This window comes from Panicum virgatum, chromosome 3N (genome assembly GCF_016808335.1).
Source record: "Panicum virgatum strain AP13 chromosome 3N, P.virgatum_v5, whole genome shotgun sequence".
Lineage (NCBI taxonomy): Eukaryota > Viridiplantae > Streptophyta > Magnoliopsida > Poales > Poaceae > Panicum > Panicum virgatum.
This window is the reverse complement of record NC_053147.1, coordinates 15,149,411-15,162,611: the sequence shown is the minus strand read 5'-3', so window position 1 is coordinate 15,162,611 and position 13,201 is coordinate 15,149,411. Positions and strand designations below refer to the sequence as shown.

Genomic DNA, 13,201 nt, shown 5'->3' with positions numbered 1-13,201 from the left:
GCTCCTCCTCCTCTAGTCCTCTGCTCCCCGGCGGCGTCCGGAACAAAAGGGGGATAATCCAATCCAAAGTTTTAAATTTTCGGCTATAGCTTCCGCTATCTCCGGTTATAGCTGTTTTAGAAAAATTTAGCTAAGTTTTTCATGTATAATTTAGCTCTTAGCTACCGCTATAATCCGCTATAACCGACTATAGCCTATTTTTAGACATAGATAGCTAAATGGCTTAACCTGCTGTTTAAAACTAAATGGCTTAACCTGCTGTTTAAAAAATTGATCCAATCCCGCAACCACCCGATCACCCCAACGTCTTCCTCGTCGGCTTCCCCGATTCGTCCACCAGAGCAACTCCCAAACCCTCCTCACCATGGCTGCGCCCTCTCCCTGGGCGAATCTCTCACCCGACCAAATGTCCGAGATCGCCCGCCGCGTCCCGTGCGAATGGGACCGCGCCCACATGGCCTTCGTGTGCCGCTCATGGCGCGCGGGGTTCGCAGCTTCCCCGCCCCCGCCGCTCCCGCAGCTCATCCTGCCGTCCGACGACTTCACTCGCGTATCCTGCATCCTTAGCGGCTGCAGCATCCACCAGGGGTACCACGGGTCCACGACCCCTTCGGCCTGCGCTACCTCGGCTCGTGCGACGGCGGCTACCTCTTCCTCGCCAAGCAGACTCGCCACCACCGCCTCATGGGCCTCCTCCAGGGAGGGGGGCACATCCACTTCCTCCCCGGCGTGGTCTGCCCCCGCGACTACCCGTCGGTCCAGCACGTCCACAGCATGGTCATCCTCGCCGCCACCCTCTCGTCCGCGCCGGATGTCCCAGGCTGCCTCGCCGCGGGCATCGTCACCTATCAGCGGGACGTCGGCGGCCCACGCCAGCGCCGCTGCGCGTTCTGGCGCATCGGTGATGGGGTGGCCTACGACACCATGCCTCCCTACATCACCAAACCTGTGGAGGACGTCGTGCCATTTTCTCACTGACGAGGAGCACATCCTCGCGAGCGCGCCGACCTTCTTCCAGGATGGGGACGAGCCGCTGCGGGGAGTGTCCCTATCCTCGACGTTACGCCTCTGCGTGCCCAGGGACACCAGTCATGACGGTTTCGTTCGTGTTCGCTACCTGCTGGAGTCCCGCGGCGAACTGCTGATGATCGTCAGGTTCGCTCCCGATTCTGATTCGCCGACATCGGGGTTCAAGGTGTTCAGCCGGATTGGACCGCTGGCGCTCGAGGACGATGGCAGCGGCGGCATGGTTGGGCACCCCTATATCTGGAGCGAGCTGGACACGCTGGGTGGCCGGATGCTGTTCGTGGGGCGAGGATGCTCCAGATCCTACGAAACGGCCGATTACCCGGGGTTCAAGGACGGCATCTACTACTTGGACGATCGGAGTTTCTACGACGAGCAGATCATGTTCCGCGGTGTCGATGAGAGGCAGTACCCCTGCAGCGACACCGGCAAGTGGACGCAAGGGCCGCCTCCCAGTGTCGAGGGCTTCTTCCCGGAGCAGGGCTCATCGAACCACTCTTCTCCGGCTTGGCTTCTCCCTTAGACGACGGCAGGTTTTTTGCTACGACCCTCTACCTCCATTCGATCAGTCTGTGATGTTGGAGTGCGATAGATGATGCGAGCGTTCCGTGCTGATCGAGCTAATTCCTGTGACCTTGTTCAGATGAGACGATTGCTTAAAACTTTGTGATCATTGCCGTGCCTTGCGGTTCTATAGTTTCCTGTACTTTGTGGAAATCTATCAGTTTGCGCCCCTGAATGCATAAATGGTTACTGGTTGTGACTGAGAAGTTATAGAGAAACCATTCTGATGTTTTTGTGTTTGTAGTCACAGTTTTTCCTTATGATTTCACCCTAACAATGAATTAGATTGGTATGCTTGGAATCTGAACTTGTGTGATTCAGTACCCTTAATTTGTTTACCATTTGATACCCCCATATGGTACTGATTTAGGCGAGTACCTCTGTTCTGGTTCACTAACAAGAAATGCAGGAAACAACCCAGAATGGCATACTGTTAAGTCATTTACCAGTCTTCTGAAGTGTTTGTTTTGCAAGGCTTGCTATAATCTGATGTCGCTGTGCAGTATGTGCACTTTGTTGATCATGGCTCTAAGAAATTGTTTGATTCTTTCTGCATTTATGTTTCCTGGCATAGAAATATACACATTGCTAATGTTGACTGTGAACATGTGCATGTCAGTGCTGAGTAATGACATATTTCTGATAGAATGTTTATATTTGCTCATTGCATGAAGGGGGTTTGCACGGCATTTGAACTCTGGTCATGAATCCCTTACATCCCCATGTTCATTTGGTTCTAGACTGATGACTACAAGTTTAGCAGGTGGATGCTTGTCGTTACTTAACTACTGAAGTACTATTTTGCATTTTACTCCCTCCGTTCCAAATTATAAGTCATTCCAAAAATCTTGGAGAGTCAAAATTTTCTAATTTTGACCAAATTTATACAATAAGATAATACCAATTAAGTATCATTAGATTCTTTGTTAGTTATATTTTTATAGTATACCTATTTGATGTCATAAATATTTGTGTTTCTCTCTCAAATTTTGGTCAAACTTTGAAATGGTTTGACTCTCCAAGATTTTTAGAATGACTTATAATTTGGAACAGAGGGAGTAGAGTCTTCATTAACTGACTGCTGGCATGGCTGCTCGTTTTTTCTGTTTGAAATGCCATCAAAGCTGCCTTTTGTTTTCTTTGAATGGATGGATTACTACTTGGTAAATCCTGTCGTGCATATATGCATGTATGGCTGGGCAAAATACCCAAAACCCGAAGCCCAAACCCAAAAAACCCGAGACCGAACCCGAAAAAACTGAACCCGAAAAACCCGAACCCTAATTCGGGTTCTAAGCCATGGTACCCGAAATTATTACGGATAATTCGGGTATTAGGTCACGGTACCCGAACTACCCGAAAAACAGACCAACCCATATATGTTTATTTACTCCTGGGAGTGGATTGAAATCCATGATCCAATCAGCGATGTCCAATTAAAATCCTACTGATACAGCGTTCGCATCCAATCCAATCCTAAAAAAATTAACTACTATCCAATCCAGTCCAATCCACCACCGCCAAAATCCAAATCCATCCAACCTCTGTCCATCCTAAATATATATACTAATAGAAGTATGCTGGGCGGCGTAGCTGGCTTCCGCTACCAGCTTTTCAAACAAGCAAGGTCCACAGGCAGCCAAAGTAAATGGTATTCCGGGTCATTAAAAAGTATTTCTAACGTACACAGGTGAATGGTGTTCCAGACCATTATAAAGAATCTCCCATGAATACAAGCAAAACATAAATGAGTTATGGATTGAGCTAAACCTAATAAAACAAGAATAGGCTCTAATCATAAATAAAACTTGTAGGTGGCATAGACCATCTCTGTCCACTTGCTAGGCTAAAAAACCAAGAATGTTCTCCCAGGCTGAATCCAAAACTTGCAGAATCTTGAAAAAGAGCAGTAACTCAACACCTAATCCATCAGGATCCCTGCACCAAATTACATCGATGAGGCATTGTTAAATAGTACAAACACCAAAACATTGTTAGGTTAATAGTTGAAAGTGACAGAAAAATAAATAAATCACAGAAACATTATGAGGCATCAATCACTCATTAACAAATACTAATCTACATGCTAAGCAAGAACAAGAGTAACAGTACATGCAACTAAAATGGTCCAGATATGACACAAAAATTAGATGAATAGTATTCTTCATAGTACTAACAAGCACTATGTTTTGAAGACCTATCATTAACCAAGAGAATAGCAACTAGAATTCAAATTTGCACAAAAAAATATGTTATCATCATCATCTTCATCATCTGAGAGCCTTTTAAGCCAATCTTTTGCACATATTAGTGCTTCCACCGTTTCTGAACTTAGAGAACTGCGGTATTTGTCAATTACCATGCCGGCAGTGCTGAATATTGATTCAGAGGCCACAGTTGATAATGGAATGGCCAAAAAGTCACGAGCCATCTTTGCTAGTATAGGATATTGGTCCTGATTTCTTTTCCACCACCTGAGCACATCAAATTCTTCTCCCTCCCTTAAAGGAACCAATGAATCATCTAGATAAGTATCAACTTCTGACCTTCTTGAGCGATGAGGTCTGCTTTTCTGCTTGAACAGAGCAAATTCCAGTCCTAGCTTACGTTTTCCAGAAAGCGAAGACAACATACTTGCAGAACCACCGACTTTGGGTGAGGAAGAAATGTTACTTTGGGAACTCCTTTGCAGCATACTCTCATAATGAGAATAATATTCTTTAAACCAGCTATGAGCATAATTTGCTTTTATATTAGCTCCTTCCTCTCCATACACTTTCATCAGGCAGTACTTCAAAAAAGTTAGCTTGTACCGTGGGTCTAGCAAGGATGCAACCAAAAGGACCTTGTTAGATTCATCCCAATATTTGTCAAACTTGGTCTTTATGTCATCACACAACACTTTCCACAATTTATCTCTTCTGTTTTTTTTCATCAAGAAGTACTTCCCTTATCCCCCAAACCTCCTCAACATACCTGTGAGCACTTGGAGAATTATGCTGCGAGAAGACTTTGGTTGTATCAGAGAAATTTTTCAAAAACTTGCAGACTCTTTCTGTCAGGTTCCATTGTTCAAGGTTGGGACTTTGAATGTTTTGTAGATCTGCATAGTGGGTCAATACATCCTTATACTGAATAGCTTCCTCAAGCATGTCATATGTAGAATTCCATCTTGTTGAAACATCTAAATTGAAACCCCTCTTAGGTTGAAGATTGAACTATTGTGGAATGGTATTGAAAATCTACAACCTAGAACTGGATGATGAAATATGTTTAATGACATCTCTAACGGGCTCGACGACACTCTGTATGGTTTCCATTCCATCTTGGACAACCAAGTTCAATATGTGAGCTGAGCACCTAACATGAAGATCATCACCACCAAAAGACATATGTGTCCAAAGAGTTTCCCTTAGCTTTCTCACAGCTCCATTATTAGATGTGGCATTATCTAGAGTAAAAGCAAATGCTCTATTCGACAAATCCCACTCATAAAGACAGTCCATTATATTACTATGTATTGCAGCCGCATTATGTGGGTGAGGAACTTGCTTAAAGTTGATTGTATGGTGGTGCAAATTAAAATCTCCATCTATATAATGTGCAGTCAAACAAATGTATCCAAGATTTTGGATAGATGTCCACATATCTGAGGTGAAGCTAACACAAGAATCTGTATTGGCAAAACCATTGACACGGAGGGACGCGGAGGGTCGCCTGGCGCCTTGCCGCTGCTTCCGGGTCTCGGCCAGGTACCTTTCGGCCAGGTACCTTGCCACATCCAGATCTTGGACGGGCGCCTTGCTGCGTCGAGGCTAGTTGCCTTGCAGGCACAAGAGGCACGGAGGCCGGGAGAGAGATGCGCGCGGCGGCGGCGGCGGCCGGGACTCGGGAGAGGATGTGCGTGCGGCGCGGTGGCGGTGGCCGAAACCCGAGAGAGGATGTGCATGCGGCGCGGCGGCGGCGGCGGCAGGTACCCGGAGAAGATGTGCGTGCCGCTCGGCGGCGGCGGCGGCGGCCGTGACCCGGAGAGGATGTGCATGCGGCGCGGCGGTAGCGGGGGAGATGTGCGTGCTCCCCCTCTAGTCCAACAGCATTTGGATTATTCTCTCTTTTTTTATCCAATACGATCCAATCCTAATTGATCTAATGCAATGGATATCCATATCCAATTAAATCCAAATCCAATAAAATCTATGGGCCAAAATCCAACTGAATTTGGATTTAGCCCAATCCACTTCTAGAAGTATGTTTACTCATTGCAGTCCAGCCCACCAAACCCTTAAACCTAACCCTAGGCAGCCGTCCAACCCACCCCCACTCCCCCAGCCACGCAGTCACACCGCCACTACCCGTCGCGAGTCGCCCACCAGCGCCCTCGCCCCTGTGACGGCAGGAACCGGATCCTCTGCAGTACTCAAAACGGAACAGTAAAAATGAGTCTTGTGCTACAGTGTTCCGATGTAGTACAGTATCGCCGACGTAGTACAGTAGCAAACAGCGCTAGGAACAGTACTCGAACTACTGTCCATGTTTTACTGTTTACCTACTGTTCACCACTGTATCATGCGATCCCATCCATCCATTCCAGATCGGACGGCTCTCACCCCTTTCACCTCTCTCTGCAGTGCTTTCAAAGTACTGCAGAGGATCTGAATCCGTGACGGCGGATCTAGGAGCGACGCCAAAGCCTGCACCCACAGACCGGCGGCGTCGCTGTCCTCGCCCCCGCCCATCTCAGCGAGCTGCAGCAGCGCCTCATCTTCCCCGTCGCCATCAGCATCCGGAGCCCGGCGGCGCTGCAATCAGGTGCAAGCGTGCAGGGGGCAAGGGGCTCCTCTGAATAGCAGCGCCTGCTAGCAGCTCCGGATAGGCATGCGGCTTGCCGGCTTCTAGCGCTGCAGCTTGCAGCCTTGCACCTCGTGAATTCATGACATGCATCAGCCTCTTTTGCCTTTGCTAATCCGATTACCACACGGCAACGGTGATTGATTTGGAATATTTTTATATGATTGGATCTTTGTGTGGCTACACGGAAGGAACAGCATGGTGTCTCGGTGATTGATTTTGGATTCCTTTTCATCGTATTTGGTTATTTGTTCCCTCTAAAACCTCATTCTAGAACCTAACAGCAAGCAGCTCGCCGGCTCGTTAATTTCGGGTAATTCGGGATTCAATTTTCAAAACCCGAATTTTTGAAAACTCGAAAAACCCGACCCGAATATTTCGGGTAACCCGAACGCCCACCCCTTATTGCAGGTCTGGATTACTACCTTGAATATACGGCTGGGCCAGCTGAAAATTTTCGACCCGGCGTTCTCGTGTGGTCTCTGAATTGCAGTCCGGCAGGAAGTCCCCCATACACGCCTCCTCAATCCTCATAGCTACTTCAAAGAAAATTGTAGGGGAGGCACCCATGCACAAGGACATGCCACGACACAGGAAAAACACCATGTTCACACCACTCAATAGGAAGATGAAGATGTGAAATAGCTTCTCGCTGATAAATTGAGTATTTGGCCGAGTAAATAGACATTTCGACTATCCTATAGTAATGCTGCTATAAATACATGATTTCAACTTCTGCCAGCGAGTCTTTGCTGATGCACATGTTGATTTTGAATTTCCCGTTTAGACTGGAAGGTTGAAGCCTTCTCCTTGAGATCTTGAAAGGCTCGCATTGTGTCACCATCAAAGCCACCTGCAAACTGCAAAGAACAGTAGGGTTGAGCACAGCAAACATATTTGATGATCTGAGCATATCAGTGCATGAGAAAGTGGCTTGGTTACCTGGTGTACTCTGAAGGCGAACCGGACTCCTTGGAGCATTAGCTCCTCTTCGTCAGGGCCACCTTGTATGGCCTCAAGCTCTGAAGAAACCCTTCTCAGATACTTCATTGCTAGCTTCACTGATTGTAATTTGATCTGCACATTTAGACTCAAGTTGTTATTGGAATGCCCCTTTTGTACAGACAAGCTTGTAAGCAGACAACCGTGTACACCCCTTTCAGATTATCCACAAAAATAGGCCCGCTTATGATAGTTTTGTGATTTGAAAATGTTTGTTCAAGTAACATACCAAAAAGAAAAACATTGCAATTCAATTAATAGCTTCAAGGTTGTCCAAATAATAGAGTTCATAAAGAGTCATTATTAGAGTTCAGTTCCATACTACGCAGTAATAACATAGAAGGAAACAAGCACACACAAGACTCATTTGTTTGTGATGCATGCTGATTGATGCATGATCATAATATTAGCAATCTCTGACCAACTTGATCATTTGTTTGTATTAGCAGTTGGACTGACTTAGTCTAGCTGCTAATAACATCAGCAATGATCAAGTTACCCTCTACCCAAAAGTTTGATGCTGTCACACTAGTTACAAAGTAGGCCATTTCTGAAGACTATTTTCCCTGTGAGAAGCACACGACAACCTGTGCTGAACAAGGTAACAATAAGCCCTGATGACCAAGTTTTTATCTCCATTTTCTATGTCTATCAAGGTTCAGAATAACACAAAACATCTAACATTGCGCCTGAATAACAACAACAACATAGCCTTTTTTCCCAAGCAAGTTAGGGTAGGCTAGAGATGAAACCCGAAAGAAATAAGTTCAAGGTTCAGGCACATTGATAGCTAGTCTCCAAGCGCTCCTATCCAAAGCTATCTCTTTAGAAATATTCCAATCCTTAAGGTCTCTCTTAACTGACTCATCCCACGTCAGTTTAGGTCTACCTCTACCCCTCTTTACATTAAACATTACGCCTGAACAAAATAAAAAAAATCAAGAACCATCCTTCTGAACCAAAAGTTCATAAGGGGCCATCAGAAACAAAACGGATTCACAAGAACCCCTGGCCAACACAGCATTTCACAGTACAATCAAAACAGAAGAAAGAGTTTTCTTGCTGGTCCTCAGGTTGCACATTTTTTGTGCCAGGTTTGTACGCCCAATAGTGAATTAGGCTATTTGTAAATGACGGGAAACATTAGCCTGGGCATTCCTAGTGGTCCACTGGTCCTCGAAATACCAAGTTGTCCAATTCTATTTGTTGGCAACACGGGTGTGTACCATAGTGAACTATGTTGTTTTGTCCCTGCCCCGTTCGTCTGCGAGTGCAATGAAATACACCAGCAGCATACATGTTTTTCTAACCATGAGCACAAGGAAGAATGTATAACAGTGTTGCACATTTAGGGAAAACAATTAACTCGCTGTACCTGACTAACAATTCCAGTGTCCTGCATCCACTCCCATGGGATTTGGTACCCACGGTACCGACTCATCGCACCATCACGTACACGCACGAGGCCGTACACTCCATGCTCCAACCTGACAATGACCATGTTTGAACACACGAACGAGGACAAAAGAACTGAATATCTATCACTCATACCAGAAGGTACAAGGTGCTTACTTCTCGAAGAGAGCTTGCATCTTCTTGAGAGCAGACGAGCAGGGCTGCCGGGGGTCATCAGAGAACGATGACGCCTCCGACTCGATCTTCTTCAAGTCGCGGTACCCAAACGCAGCCTCCCGCAGCGCGTCGGCCTTCCCCTCCGGCCAGTCGAAATGCTTCAGCACCGCCCTCTCATCCACCTGAAATCCCGCGGCAGCACCCAGTGAAACATTGGTTAGCTGGTCGCTGTTGCGAGGCATTCGTGACACGGACACCGAATGGATGGCTTACCAGGCGTGAGAGCTCAACGTCGAGCCACTTGACGAAGGTGACCACGTCCTCGATGTCCACAAACGCCGCGCTCTGCACCTCTTTGATCAGGAACCGGATGAAATCGCCCTGCCTCTCCACGTCCGATTTGATCTGAAATCCCCAAAACCATCAATTCAGCAGCCATTTTTTTCGATTCACAAAACGTAGCAGCGCAGCAACACAAGGCTACATTTGATTTTAAATTTTTACTTGGATCCAAGAGAACTTGGCGCGAAGCAACGGTGAAGTGGACTTGGCCTTGGCTCCAACGGCTAGATGGGCTATTCAAGGTTAGACCGTCCACAGCGATAGGAGGAAATGGAGGAGTAAATCTACTGTTTGGCACTGTAGATGTACTGTTTGGCACTGTAGACAGAGAGGGCGTGGGAAACGAGGCAAGAGCAAATTTGCTCTTGCTCTTGCCATTGTGGACAGCCTAACGGCCGGACAAGGCCGCAGCTTTTTTTCGAAAAAGTGGCAATCCCAGTCTCAGCTCATTTATTACACTCCTCTCGGTCTCAGCATTACCACCTGTGCTAGTTGAGGGCCCACGAATCAGTCTGACAAGGCCTGGTCACTTTGGTATGATCCAGCATAGGACGCTGCTTTATTTTTTGTTCCGAACTACGGATTGTCCTATCCTATTCACCACACTTCTGCTACTTGCTCTGATGATGAATCATAAAACTCCAAAGAGAAATGCATCGAGGAATTCATGGGTTTCTTGCACGTTCGGCCTTTAGTTGCGCTGTGTAAAATTTTTGAAAGGACATTTTTCTATATTTGAAGTACTAAATATAGGCTAATTACAAAATAAATTATAGAACTCGTCTGTAAATCGCGAGACGAATCTAATGAGACTAATTAATCCATCATTAGAGATTGTCTACTGTAGCATTACTGTAGTAATTTAGTGTCTAACTACAACCTAATTAGGTTCATTAGATTCGTCTCGCGATTTACAGGCAAACTGTGTAATGCGTTTTTTATTTCATCTAGATTTAATTCTTCATGTAGGTGCCGGAATTTTTTTTTGGAATTTTGAACTTTGCAACAAGGAGGAATTCATGGAGGTTGGTGAACTCGAGGGCGATGAAAGGGGAAAAAGGTGTTTGTTTGTTTCAACTGTATTTGGTGCTCGAAAAGACGACCACATTCTGGTGCTCAGTGCTCACCCCTTTTTTGGTTCATCTCTACAACAACTCAGCCATAGCTACTTCAGAACCACTCATATGTCAGTTTGTTAAAACCCTTAACTTTTGATTAAGGAGACAAAATTGTCAATGAAAGTGAGTGTGGAATGGGTCGAAAACGGCAAAAACAAGTAACATTTGTTGATCGAACAACACTTACCGCAAGAAGATGAGCGGAGCGATTCTCGATCTCGCCGATCATGTCCCTCGCCGCGGCGGCGCCCCCGCCGGCGCCTCCTTCACCGGTTGCACCGGCGTCCCTCGACCTCGAGTCTCTCCGCATCAGCGAGTGGTAAAACTCCACCACCTCTGGGACTCGCCTCACGCATGGAGCGGGCGCCGGAATCGACGCCGAAGTCACAGGGGAGGACGCTTTGGAGGTCCTCCTCGCCGCAGGTGGAGGTGGTGGCGGTGGAGCCGGTGGTCCCGCGCCTCCGCTGCTGCTGCTGCTTGAGGTCGACGGTGACGAGCTCGCGCTGCGGCGTCCGCGCGTCGGCATTGACGGTGGTGGCGGCGGCGGTGGTGGCGGGGGTGGGGCGGGTATCGGTGGGAGCTTGGATAGCTCCGGCACGTGACTTCTTGACGCCGCAGTGTCTGAAGAGTATGTCGGCGTTGATGGCGCGGACGAGGAGGAACTGGATGAGGAGTTCGCCGGCGAGGCGCGTGACGAGCCGGAGAAGTAGGACCTGGACTTGTAAGGCGCTGGCATTGGCGGCGGCGGAGGAGGAGGCGCGGGGGGAGGAAGAACCGACAACCCGGCCACGACCTTCGCTTGCATGACCGAGTTGGTCGCCGCATTGGAGCGCTCGGAATTGTCCGAGGACGCCGACGACGAGCAGTCATCGGGCTCGGCCTCCGCCTCCCGCCGCCGCTTCCTCACCTCCGCCAACTCCTTCTCCATCTCCAGAACCCTCTGCTCGTTGCTCCTCGCGGCCGCCACGGCGGCGTCGAGCTCGGCGCGCAGGCGCGCGTTCTCGGCCTCGAGCCGCGACAGCGCGTCCCGGCACCGCCCGAGCTCGCTGCTCTTGGCGGCCAGCTCGGTCTCGAGGAACGGCACGATGGCGACGGTTTCCTTGAGGATCTTGTGCTCCAGCAGCTCGGTCCGGAGCCGCGACTCCCGCTCCTGCAACTCCTCGACGAGGCGGACGAGCTCGCCGTGCTCGGGCGCCGCGCGCGCCGGCTGCACCTGCGCGGACGAGCGCGGGAAGTAGCGCGAGAAGGGCCCCGCCTTGGACCCCGACCCCGACGGCGCCGGCGAGCCGAAGGACCGCCGGCGCGGCGTCTCCGGCTGCCCGGCCGCCGAGGCCGCGGATCCAGGGAGTTGCAACGGCGCCGGCGCTGGGGCCTTGCGCGCGGACGAGGAGGAGGAGGGCCTGGGCGTCGCCGGGCTCCGCTGGAAGCCCATGGCCGCCTTGACGCGGCCGGCCACCATGGCTGGCAGGCTCGAGGCGGACGCGGTGCGTGGCTGCCGTGGAATACGAAATGGACGCCTAGGATTGCGCCTCGGACATGGCCGTGCCGAGCGCTCGTGCTGATCTCCGGGCCACCTCTCTGCCTCGCTCTGTCTCTCGCTCATAAAACGGGTCAAAAGGAAGAGGTTTCCGGATCCAGCAAAAATGCCTTACGTGCGCACTGCGCCTAGCGTTCGTCCCTCCTTGCTATCGTGTGGGTCGGGCGGGGGTTTTTAAAAGAGAGAGGAGGGTGGGGCACGGGCCCACGGCCTTCGAGGAACGGTCTTTGGCCTGGTCTGCTGGGAGTGAGCGAGGAGGGCCGGCGTGATGAGTGCTACTGTGGTGTGGAGTGAGGTAAAATACTCGCCAGCTCCGGGCTTGTTTAGTTCATTTGCATTTTATATTTTTATATATTTGGAAGAGAATTTTCAACATTTAAAATATTAAATGTAGATTAATCACAAAACTAATTACAGATCTCGTCTGTAAACTATGAGACGAATCTAATGTGCCTAATTAATTCATCATCAGAGCATGTTTACTGTAGCATTACTGTAGCAATTTAGTGTATAATCACGTCCTGGTTAGGCTCATTAGATTCGTCTCGCGATTTTACAATCTATTTGTGTAATGCGATTTATTTTTCGACTACATTTAGTACACCATGCAAGTGATTTATAGAAATTTTACATTTTACGTTTTGGATCTAAATAGCGCCGGAATATGAACGTTGGGGAAAAGGCCGGCGAGACACTGGCACGTCATCGAGACGAGATCTCCCACACCTCTTTTGCATGTACTGGATCCGGAAACCTCTTCCTTTTGACCCGTTGGCTTTCACCACTTGTTTTATCAGCTCAGCTCGGTCTCGGTGGGATCGATCGAGCCACCTCTTTAACCGACGCCTTTCTCCTGTTGGTTCAGATGATCGCATCTACACTAGCGGCGGTTCTGAAACCTGAAGGCCCTTCTTCCCACGCACGAGATTCGAAATGAGCCGAGCGTTCACCGCGCAGAGGCTCGCCTTGACTCGTGTGTCCTTGGTTGTTCATCAGATTTCCGGTTGGCCCTTATTTAGTTGCACCCAAAATTCCAAAATTGTATAAGATTTTTCATTACATCGAATCTTTAAATGCATGTATGAAGTATTAAATGTAGCTAAACAAAATAACTAATTACTCCCTCTATACCCAAAAAACCTGACGTTTAGGACAAGGTTTGAGTCAAACCTTGAGAATATAAATCATGAAT

The 13,201-nt window shown here is 48.5% G+C and overlaps 1 protein-coding gene and 1 pseudogene across 1 annotated transcript; one reads left to right on the top strand and one right to left on the bottom strand.

Annotated features, from left to right (window-relative positions):
- Nucleotides 1-406: 406 nt before the first annotated feature.
- On the top strand, nucleotides 407-1,928 carry LOC120667589 (annotated as a pseudogene).
- Nucleotides 1,929-7,059: 5,131 nt separating this feature from the next.
- On the bottom strand, nucleotides 7,060-12,142 carry LOC120664564 (protein CHUP1, chloroplastic-like). Its single transcript, XM_039943827.1, has 6 exons — nucleotides 10,660-12,142; nucleotides 9,286-9,417; nucleotides 9,013-9,194; nucleotides 8,816-8,927; nucleotides 7,381-7,515; nucleotides 7,060-7,298 (listed from the first exon to the last, which is right to left on the bottom strand). Exons 1-6 carry the CDS (start codon nucleotides 12,073-12,075, stop codon nucleotides 7,167-7,169), a joined length of 2,109 nt encoding a protein of 702 aa, XP_039799761.1. The 5' UTR covers nucleotides 12,076-12,142; the 3' UTR covers nucleotides 7,060-7,166.
- Nucleotides 12,143-13,201: the final 1,059 nt, after the last annotated feature.

Coding starts and splice junctions, on each gene's coding strand:
- LOC120664564 (XM_039943827.1), bottom strand. CDS start 12,075: ATGAGCGAGAGACAGAGCGAGGCAGAGAGGTGGCCCGGAGATCAGCAC. Junction 9,418..10,659: donor GCTCCGCTCATCTTCTTGCG/GTAAGTGTTGTT, acceptor TGGGGATTTCAG/ATCAAATCGGACGTGGAGAG. Junction 8,928..9,012: donor ATGCAAGCTCTCTTCGAGAA/GTAAGCACCTTG, acceptor GGTCATTGTCAG/GTTGGAGCATGGAGTGTACG.